Here is a 10445-nt window from a genome sequence, read left to right on the forward strand (position 1 = left end):
GCAATGTAGGACAGTGTCTGGCACACAGAAAGCGCTAAATAAATGCCCGTAGGTTGATTTACAATGCAAATAAAATGCTTTTTAATCCTTTAAATGCCATATAAATTTCAGTTCTTAATACTATTCCCACCTTCTCACCCCTCCCCAGGGACCCTATTCCTCTCCTCCCCCTCCCTCAGATCGCAATGATGCCATTGGTCGCCGTAGCCACCGTCTGCACTCTGATTGGCCAGAATCGGCACCGGCCCTCACCTCCCCATTCGTCAGTTGATGAACTCCCGTCGAAGGCCCATTGGCTGCTCCTCACTTGGGCGCTCATTGGTTACGGGAGCAAGCTGGAGGTAACAAGACGGGAGGTGAAGGCTGCTGGGCGAAGAAGGAGGGAAGGAAGAAGAGTGAGGGGCTCGCCGTTGCCGTGGTGACGCCCAGGCACGTGTGCAGTCCCGGAAGTGGCTCCAGGAAGCGGCCGCACGGTGGGGGGGGAGGAAGTGCCGGCACGGCCCGGCCATGGAGCGGCCGCCGCCGCTGCTGCTGCCCGCTACCAGGTCCCGACCCCATCGCCTTCTTCTCCTACTCCTGCTGCTGCTGTTACTTTTGCTCCCGCCCTCTGAGCTAGGCGCCTCGGCTGAGGAGACCGATTGGGTCCGACTGCCCAGCAAGTGCGAGGGTGAGGGGGGTGGGGTCGGGGTTGGGGGAAGGAGTGTGAGAGGAAGGGGCGGAGCCTCATCTGGTGGTAGAGGCGGGACCTAAGAGGATGGGAGGGGCCTGTCGGAAAGGGGCGGAACTTAGAGGCGGGGCGGGGCAAGAACTGAGGGAAGGGGGTTGTGCTAGGAGGCAAGAGTCTGGGGAGGTAGACCCTGTGGAAAAGGTGAGGTCAGTTCCTGGCACACAGTAAGTGTTTAATAAGTGACAGTTGAATTGAATCGTCAATAGAATCTAAATAGGGAACGGGAGGAATCTCGGGCAGAAAAGGAGGTGAAGTGGGTAGTGTCCTGGACCTAGAATCATGAAGGCCCCAGTTCAAATTGTATCCCAGACACTCAGTAATGGTGTGACCCAGGGCAAGTTATTTAGCTTTTGCTTCAGATTCCTTTCTGGAAAATGGGGATAATAATAGCACACCCCAGGGTCGTTGTGAGATTCAAATGAGATCATATTTTATCAATGCTATATCAATTCTAGCTATAGATGGAAGAGTGAAGGGCAAGAGTTCAAGAGTTTATAGGTTTTTTTTTTAATGTTACTAAAAAGGTAGGGAATAAAGAAGATGACAGTGGGACAGCTAGGTGGCAGAGCAATGTCCAGCTCAGATAGCTGTAGGACCCTGTGCATGTACCTTAACTTATATCTTTATATATGCCTCAGTTTCCTCATCTGTAAAATGGAGATAATAGCACCTCTCAAGGTTGTTGTGAGGATCAATTGAGATAGTAACTATAAAGCTCTTAGCACAGTACCTGGCTAAATAAATGTTAGCTATTCTTATTATTAATCATGAAAGGGGCTGAATTAGAAAGTTAGAAGTTCTAAAAGCCAGCAGACTGTTTAACTCATTTTGGTGTTACTTCTTCCAGGAAGTCTTTCCTGATTCCTCCAGACCTGGGCTCAAGTCCCTACACTACTCATTAACTACCAAATGACCCTAGAAAGTTTTCTTGACTCCTTGGGCCTCATTTTCATCACCAATAAAATGAAGGGATCATCCAAATGATCCCTTCCAACTCTAATATTTGTTTGATTTATTTTATAACACATTCTGCCATTAAACATAGTTAGCTATGTATATATCAGATTATAAATACTGTGAGAGCACATTTTCATCTTTTGTGTCCTAGTGCTGAGGACAATTCCTGGTATATAGTAGGCATTTAATGAAAGTTTGATAAATTGAGAATTATATCACACTACTTAGTCATTTTTTAAACGTGTAGAGCACTATGCTAGATACCAGGGGAGATAGAGGTTTAATGATGTAATATTCCTGCCCTCAGAGATATTATAATCTTATAGGCCAGGGTCTTATTTGTTTCCTTCCTTTTGTGGATCCCAATCCCTCCTCCCCCCTAGGGTCATGAATCCCCTCCATGGGGAGGGTTTTGCTTCCTCTTCCCACTCTTTTCTACCTCATACAGATATCAGCAGGCCTCGAGGACAGTTTCCTTTTCTCTTTACTCTCACTTTTGTTCATGGTCTAAGAAGGAGGTAAACTTTTTAATAGGAAGAATCAAAGAATTTTAGAGCTAAAAGTGATTTTATAAGAAAGAATACTATATTAGGAGTTTAAAAAGCCTGGGATTGAGTGTTGGATATGGTCCAAGAAGCAAATCAATTTACTTCTCTGAGCCTTGGTTTCCTCATTTGTAAAATGGAGCTAAGACTATACCCATGCCTATCCACAGCGTTGGTGTAAAGGTCAATTGAGACTATGTATGTAAAAATACTTTATAATCTTTTTGCTTTACAAATATAAGATCATTTTAAAGTTCATCTGATGTTTAAGTGTTTACTGTGCAAAGCACTGATGGGCCCTGGGGATACAAAAACAGGTATGACACAGATATTGCTCTCAAAAAGTTTAAAATCTAATAGAGAGAAAGAGAAGTATATAAAGGGATGACACGGGACAAGTGAGAGAAAGATAAAAGGAGGTCAGACAAAGACTTAAGGAGGGAAAAGATCATTTTCAGCAGAGTTGGGGTAGGAATAATCTCTTGAAATGTTCCTTGAAAGTAAGGAAGGACTTAAACACATTGTAAATAGAGGAAAGGAAGAATCTGTTCCATTCATGGAGCATGGTGCAAATTAGAAGTGTCTAACTCAAGGCCAACTGCACCAAATTAAAATGTAATTGGGAAATGTTTAACAAAATAAAAATACACTAAAACATAGATAATGTTAATTTGTGGTTTTCTAAGTTTCCTGGGATCACTAGGTCCCATTTCTTTTTTAATTTGACACCACTGGTGTAAACAGAGGCAGGAAGAAAAAGAGGGATATAATGGGAATTGAGGAGAAAGAGTAACCCAATTTGGCTGGAATGTAAAAGGGGAGTATTATAAGATTAGAAGGGTAGGTTGGAGATTGTGGAGGGCCAGAACTGGGAGTGTATGCTCTTATTTGGTAGATGGCATTGGTTGTTATTATCTTCTAGTCCAACCTCCTCATTTTATAAATGATTCAACAAAGATGTAGAGTTCCATGTTGGCTTGGCAGATTCCAGCCCTTAGGCTTCTTCTTACTATGCTATTGTTAATAATAATTTTATACTCTTATATAAGTGTTTATTGTGCCTGGCCCAGCAGCCCAAGAGAAACAGGCCTTGACACATGGGATGGTTGTGAACCTGCCCAGGAAGGATGTGGGTGGATGTCCATGAGTTTCAGAGTTCCATGCCACAGGCCCCCCACCCCAGACCTAGTTCTGGGTGGGATCCCCAGAGGGGCTTCTTAGGTGGTGAGGTTTGGAGGAGTTGAGGAGATAGCTTATAGTTGGATGGGTGGTAAAGTAGGAGGGTATTCCAAACCCCCAGGCCTTGCAGAATTCACACTAGGGCGTGGGAGAAGGGGGCAGAGAAGCCAGAAAGATGATGTGCTTTGCTGGAGTGAAGGGATTGAGGAGAGGAATGTAGAAAAGAACAGATGGCATGGAATGGACAGCTAGGGAGGTAAGCTAAAATTTAAATTCAGACTCAGAGAACCAGCTGATTTTATGAAATGATTCAAGAATCATTTCTTTGTGGCCTTAGATACAATCTCAAGGCCATTAGTTAATGCATGTGATAGAAAATATCATCATATGACTCTCCTGAGCATGTTATTTGTCACTGGTAAATTGGATTTCCACCAACCTTTGCCATCAATATTTTAATAGCTGTAATGGGACTTAGGCTCCAGGCCATATTGTGTTAAAGGGGGCATGAGGACCTGCTTAGCCCATAACCAAATGTTGAATCATTTTGTTCCTTTATTGACATCATTTATTACTTTGTGAATCCCTATTGTATAATGATCATAGTCAAAGAGATAGAAAGAAATAAAAAATAGCAGCCTTGATCTTGAGGAGCTTATAGTTTAGAGGAGAGAAGACATGAGAAAGTAGTCCAAGATATGCATGTTGGTGAGGACAAATTAAGTGATTCATATCAAGTACATAAGTGTTGAAGGGACTCTGAATAGTCGATCAGAAAACCAATAAGCATTTATTAAGTTCCCACTATGTGGCAGGCACTGTGGTAGGCACCATGATGCAAAAAAAAAAAAGTAAACAAAACCTCCGCCCTCCAGGAGTTTCCTTTTAAATGGGAAAGCAACATGTTCCTATATAGCTAAGACTAGGTAACCTCAGGGGGAAGCAGAAGCATCTTTCTGCAGAAGGAAGCTGAGTTTTAGAAGAAATCAGGGGTCTCAAGAAAAGGAGGTGAGGATGGGAATGATTCTTCCTCAGAAACATTACAGGCCCTGAAACAGCCAAGCATAAGGCACAGAAAGGAGAAATGTGGGGCAGCCAGGTACACAGTGGGTAGAGAAGTCAAGCCTAGAGTCAGGAGAAACTGGGTTCAAATCTGGCCTCAGACATGTCCTAGCTGTATGACTTTGGGCAGGTCACTTAACCTCAATTGCCTAGCCTTGGCTGCTCCTCTGTTTTAGAATCGATATTAAAATAAAAGGTAAGAGTTTAAAAAAAGAGAGAGAGAAGAGAAATGAAGTGTCTTGTGTTAGGAACAGCAAGGAGGCTGATGTGACCGAACTATAGAATGCATAATAATATATGTCAGGAAAGGTAGGAGGAAGACAGATTGTAAAGAACTTTAAATTCTAAACACAGGCATTTGAGCCTAGAGGTAATAGGGATCCAGGGGAGTTGATTGAGAAGGGGAGTGACATAGTCAAATCTGTGCATTAGGAAAATCACTTTGGTAATTGACATAACTGCAAGGTGAGAATCAAGTAGGCAATTCAAAGAAAGTTTTTCTAGTATAACGAATGTGGACTGCATAGTATGTGCAAAAAGAGTGTTCCAGCCTGGGAAAATGGTGTTTTCATCAATAAGAAGGTTGGGACAGACAAATTATGTGGGAGATAGGCAACAAATTTGCTTGTCAAGAGCAAGGAAATCACAAGAAACATAAGATAGGAGCTGAAGGGTACTGATAAAGGGGTGTGGGTATGACATATTCCATCTGAGGCTAGAACCAACTCCCTTCAATGGTCAAAAGAGTTTGCTTGTTTCTGGGAGTATCAGAGTCTTGAGTTTGCCTTAGCCAAAGGAGGTCTCCCCTCAGGTGGCACCCATTCACCCAGCTGTGCTTTTTCTCTTTCTCCCAGTGTGTAAGTATGTAGCTGTGGAACTGAAGTCAGCCTTTGAGGAGACAGGCAAGACCAAGGAAGTACTTGATACCGGCTATGGCATCCTAGACCAGAAAGCTTCCAGAGTCAAATATACCAAATCGTAAGTGAGCAGGGAATTCACAGACCTGCTTTAGTCCATTTTTGGAGATGCTGGCAAGTTGAAGTTTTGTCCCTGTCCCCCTCCCATTTCCCAGGGGAGACCAGTGGTGCCCAAGACAGGGTAATAGAAGGGAAAGAGCACTGACTTAGAAAGCCAGAGAGGTGAGTTTTAATTCTGGCTCTGCAACTCACTGGTTCTTTAACCTTGAGCAAGTGATCCCCTTCTGGATCTTAATTTCCTTATCTGTAAAAGGAGAGGGTTTGACTAGATGGTCTCTGAGGTGTCTGCTGGTTCTGGCATCCTATGATTCTGCCATCCCTCTCAGGCAGGAAAAACTTGTTTCTCTGGTGGCAGCAGCTAGGTCCAATTGGAAGTAGGTTAGGAGATCCAATACCCTTTGTGTTGGCATTTCTTCAGGGATCTTCGGTTAATTGAAGTAACTGAGACCATCTGCAAGAGACTTTTGGACTATAGCTTACATAAGGAAAGATCTGGCAGCAACCGGTTTGCTAAGGTTGGTATCATGCCCTTCATTTATTCCTTCTGGGACATGAAGTATATGTGTCTGTGTGTCTGTGTGTCTCTCTCCTCATGTTGATTTGTGTGGGTGTGATTTGAAGAGTAAACCTTGGGAGGTCTTGTTTCCTGAAGCTGGCCCCAACCTGCTCTTTATTTCTATTCGTACTCCCTGTTTAGCCGTGCCAACCCCACCTTTCACAGACAGGGTTTTTGTTCTTCTCACTGACTGACATTAGGAACAGTCCCAACTGCTGATCAAACTCCCTAAAGCTCCAGGGACAGATATGGTCAGAACTACCCACTGGTGATGAGGGATTATGCTGGCCGCCAAACTTTTAAAGCTCTTCAAAATTGGAGAGTTAGGTCTCCAGTGAGAAAGAGGATACTGAGGAAACATCAGCAAGAGGTTTGGGGAATAGGAAAGGTGGAGCCTCTGAGTGAAGAATTTGGGTTGTGGTTAGAGAATGAGAATAGGAATAAGAAGTCAGGGCTGTTGAGCAGCAGCCCAAGAGGAAGGCTGGAGTCAAGGCCAGCAGCTAGATAGAGAAGAAGCAGAGGTAGTATGTAAAAGGCCTGTTGGCATATTGCTGGGGGGTTCCTACACAGATATGAGCTGAATTAGGTGGTTTCAAAGGCCCTACCAACTCTGAGACACTGTGATTTTGTGGTCGCTGCAGTTAACCTAAAATGTCTATTACCTTGAGCTGGTAGCTCTCATTTCTATCAGCTTTAAGGGCTGAGAGAGGCAGATGGGCAGATATCTTTATGTCTCTTCTTCTTAGGGCATGTCTGAGACCTTTGAGACACTCCACAACCTAGTCCACAAGGGGGTGAAGGTGGTGATGGACATTCCCTATGAACTGTGGAATGAGACTTCTGCTGAGGTAGCTGACCTCAAGAAGCAGGTATGTGCCCACAGAACTTCCCTGACCATTCTCAATGCCATTCTCTCCTCTATAAATTTTCAGAAAGGACTTTGCTTAGATCTCTGCTTTTTCCTCTTCACTACCGACTTATTTTTGTATGATTCCTTTACTCCTTTTAATTTTGTGTCTCCTCATACTCTTAGCACAGTGTACTAAAGAAGTATTGATAGAATCAGATTATTAAATGTGAGGCCTTGGAGTAAGGAAAACAATGCCCAGGAGAACAGAATCTGTTCTAAATCCTGGAGCAAAAATAAGGTAAGGGGAGCTGGCTCAGTGGACAGAGAGCCAGGCTTAAAGTTAGAAGGAACTAGGTTCAAATGTGACCCCAGGCACTTCCTAGCTGTGTGACCCTGGGCAAGTCACTTAACCCTAGTTGCTTGACCCTTACCTCTCTTATACCTTGGAACCCATAATTACTATCCGTTTTTGTTTTGTTTTGTTTTTTTAAATAAGCCCTTACCTTGTCTTAGAATCAGTATCATGTATCAATTCCAAGGCAGAAAAGCAGTAAGGGGTAGGTAATGAGGGTCAAGCCTAGGGTCACACAACTAGGAAGTATCTGAGATCAGAATTGAATCCAAAAACCCCATCTCCCTACTGGCTCTCAATCCAGTATTGAGCCACCAGCTACCCCTTTTAGTATCAATTTCAAGACAGAAGGTAAGGGTTTAAAAAAAAAAAAAGAGTCTGATTCCCTATTCCTCAGACCTGTCAGGGCCACCTATACCATTTCAGTCTCTGTCAGTGAGACCCTCTTCCAGATCAGGAACAGTTGATTGTATACATGAGCCTTTCTAATGTGACCCTAACAAAAAAGATTTCCAGCAGATTAGAGGCGGTAGTGGTTTATGTCAGTATCCCTTCCCGAGACTCTCATTTTGGTCTTAGTTTCCTTCTGTATAAAATAAAGAAATCAGACTAGCTGATTTCTAAGGACCCTTCCAGTCATGACATTCTGCATCCTATGTATCCATGTTGCTGTTGCCTTCTGTCTTAGTGTGATGTGCTGGTGGAGGAATTTGAGGAAGTAATTGAGGACTGGTATCGGAACCACCAGGAAGAAGACTTAACCTCCTTCCTCTGCGCCAATCATGTGCTAAAGGGGAAGGACACAAGTGAGTCTGAATTGGGAGATGGAGAGGTCAGGGCAGTGGGCCCTGGCAGAATGCCTGGGTTTCGTAAGCCCTGGGACAGTTGGGGGTGGGGTGCCAGACAACAGAGAACTTGTTCTTGGGGAACTTGGACTGTTTGGGGAGGTAGTAGCTCCATGTGTCTGTGAAAATGATTCAGAATGTTGGGACGGTTGGGTGGCTCAGTGGTTTGAGAGCCAGGCCTAGAGACTGGAGGTCCTGGGTTCAAATGTGACCCCAGACACTTCTTAGTTGTGTGACCCTGGGCAAGTCAGTTAACCCCCATTGTCTCTGCCCTTACCACTCTTCTGCCTTGGAACTAATACCTGGTATTGATCCTATGAAGGGAGGTAAGAATTAAAAAAAAAAAGATTCAGAATGTTTACAGAGTAGGTACCAGATGAGTCTAACATGTGGCACAAGTAAAAGCATGCATGTACAGACTGTCAGGTGGTGGGATCATAGACAAAGGCGAAATAATCAGAGATCACATTAATATGGCACTTTGTATTCAGCCAGCAATTGTATATTCAAGGCCTGCTACATGTAAGATACTCTACTGAGGACACAAAGACAAAATGAAAACCAATCATGGTCTTCAGAGGGTTTATATTAGACATTCTAATCTGCAAAATACCTTTTACACTACCCAGTAAGGTTAATATTAAAATACTTTTTTAAACTAAATTTTTATATAGGTTCCCCCCCCCCCCCCCCAGTGATCAAATATTCCTTTTTATTGGGTGCAGCCAGGTGTCTCAGTGGATAGAGAACCATACCTGAAGATGGGGTCCTGGGTTCAAATGCGGCCTCAGATCCTTCCTAGCTGTGACAAACTGGGCAAGTCACTTAACTCCAGTTGTCTAGCTCTTGTTCCTCTTCTATCTTGGAACTGATACTCAGTATAGTGATTCCAAGACAGAAGGGTTTGAAGAAAAAAAAGAATTCCTCATTTTCTCCTTTTCCACTTTCTCTCTTCCCACTGGAAGAACATAAAGAAATGAAAAACCCTCATAACAGATAAGCATTTCAAGCACAGACGTGTTGACTGGGCTTGTTCCATGTATTAGTCTATCACCTCCCAGTCTTGAGGTTAGTAGTGTGATGAATGAAGATCAGTGGTGCTCTAAAATCAAGGTTGATCATTGTGTTGATCAGAGCGCTTTTAAGTTGCAGAAATATTATTTTGCCTATTTTATACATAAAGAATCCAAGGCTTAGAGAGAGAAAAGAACTTGCCCAGCATCACACAGCTAATGAGCATTGCAATGGGATTCAGAGCCACTTCTCTTGACTGCAGATGTGTGCTTGCCAGCTGAACACAAGGGCCATCCCTTGTTTCCCTGAGCATCCTCTTTGAAAGTGTCAGATCTAGACTAGAATGGTTTATACCATTCAGGTATTTGGTAGATAAACTATCTTGGTCATTGCTGATTGTTTGACCTTTCTGTCCCTTCCCCTGTTCTCTCACCAGGTTGCCTGAGTGAGCAATGGATCAGCAAGAAAGGGGACACAGCATCACTGGGAGGGAAGAAAGCCAAGAAAAAGGGGGGCAAAGGCAAGGTGGCCAGCAAGAAGAACAGCAAACAGAGAAAGGATTCAGGAAACTTGGATGGGGACTCTCATCCAGAGGAGGATGAGGGTGTCCAGAAAGCTACTCCTCTCACACACAGCCCCACCGACGAACTGTAGAATCCAACCAAGCACCCCATCTTCTATCCTAGGGGTGTGGAGGGAAGCCCTTGACTGAGGGAGACTCTCTTTTCTCATGTGCCTCTGGCTGACAAGGATGGACTCCCCAGCCCTGGGGGGTTCACTACACCCCATGCTGTGCCCTTGTCCTGCTGAGGATTACAGAGCCTGCCCTTCTTTTTCCCTTCCTGGACGCCACTTCTCCCCTGGGCTTCCACGAAGAGTTGTGTAGGGGTCCCAGAGCTAAGAACTGTATTGTGAACCTTCGAGGGATGGGTCTGAGCATTGCTGAGCCCTCAGGGAGGACTCCATCCCTCATTGTCCCATGGGTGCACCCCACCTTCTTCTAGTATGGGTGGTTCAGCAACACCACTCCCCTATATCAGAAACACGTCTCCTGGCCCTGCTCTTACCAGGGACGCCTTCCTCACCCCAATTCTGGTCAAGGCTGTCTTCCCCAGGGCCCTAGCCCCACCACAGCCATGTGATTACCAGTCTCTATTCCTTCCCCACCCATTTTACTGCACAATGTGCAGAGTAAAAAATATTTGGCCTTTTTACTCAGTGTACTAACCACCCCCTTTTCTGTGCCTCTCAGTGGGTTTCCTCCCATCCTTCTACCCAGAATTCATGGGACTTGGCACAAGAATGGTGCAGAGGGTAGTGAATCTTTTTGGCCTTTGGTTTCCCATTTACCTAAGTAAGTTCAAGCTGATCTGAAAGAGCA

General features: G+C 44.3%; 1 protein-coding gene across 3 annotated transcripts; it reads left to right on the forward strand.

Annotated features, from left to right (window-relative positions):
* The first annotated feature begins 255 nt into the window (after positions 1 to 255).
* CNPY3 (canopy FGF signaling regulator 3) lies at positions 256 to 10278 on the forward strand. 3 transcript variants are annotated; one of them, XM_007483934.3, is made up of 6 exons: positions 256 to 667; positions 5325 to 5448; positions 5866 to 5962; positions 6750 to 6872; positions 7894 to 8011; positions 9501 to 10278. In XM_007483934.3, exons 1-6 carry the CDS (start codon positions 508 to 510, stop codon positions 9716 to 9718), a joined length of 840 nt encoding a protein of 279 aa, XP_007483996.1. In that variant the 5' UTR covers positions 256 to 507; the 3' UTR covers positions 9719 to 10278. The 3 variants fall into 3 exon arrangements, with proteins under 3 accessions (XP_007483996.1, XP_007483997.1, XP_056674247.1); XM_007483935.3 differs by having other exon boundaries at positions 278 to 659; XM_056818269.1 differs by lacking the exon at positions 256 to 667 and adding an exon at positions 873 to 891.
* The last annotated feature ends 167 nt before the right edge of the window (positions 10279 to 10445 follow it).

Source organism: Monodelphis domestica, chromosome 2 (assembly GCF_027887165.1).
Source record: "Monodelphis domestica isolate mMonDom1 chromosome 2, mMonDom1.pri, whole genome shotgun sequence".
NCBI classification, from domain to species: Eukaryota; Metazoa; Chordata; class Mammalia; order Didelphimorphia; family Didelphidae; genus Monodelphis; species Monodelphis domestica.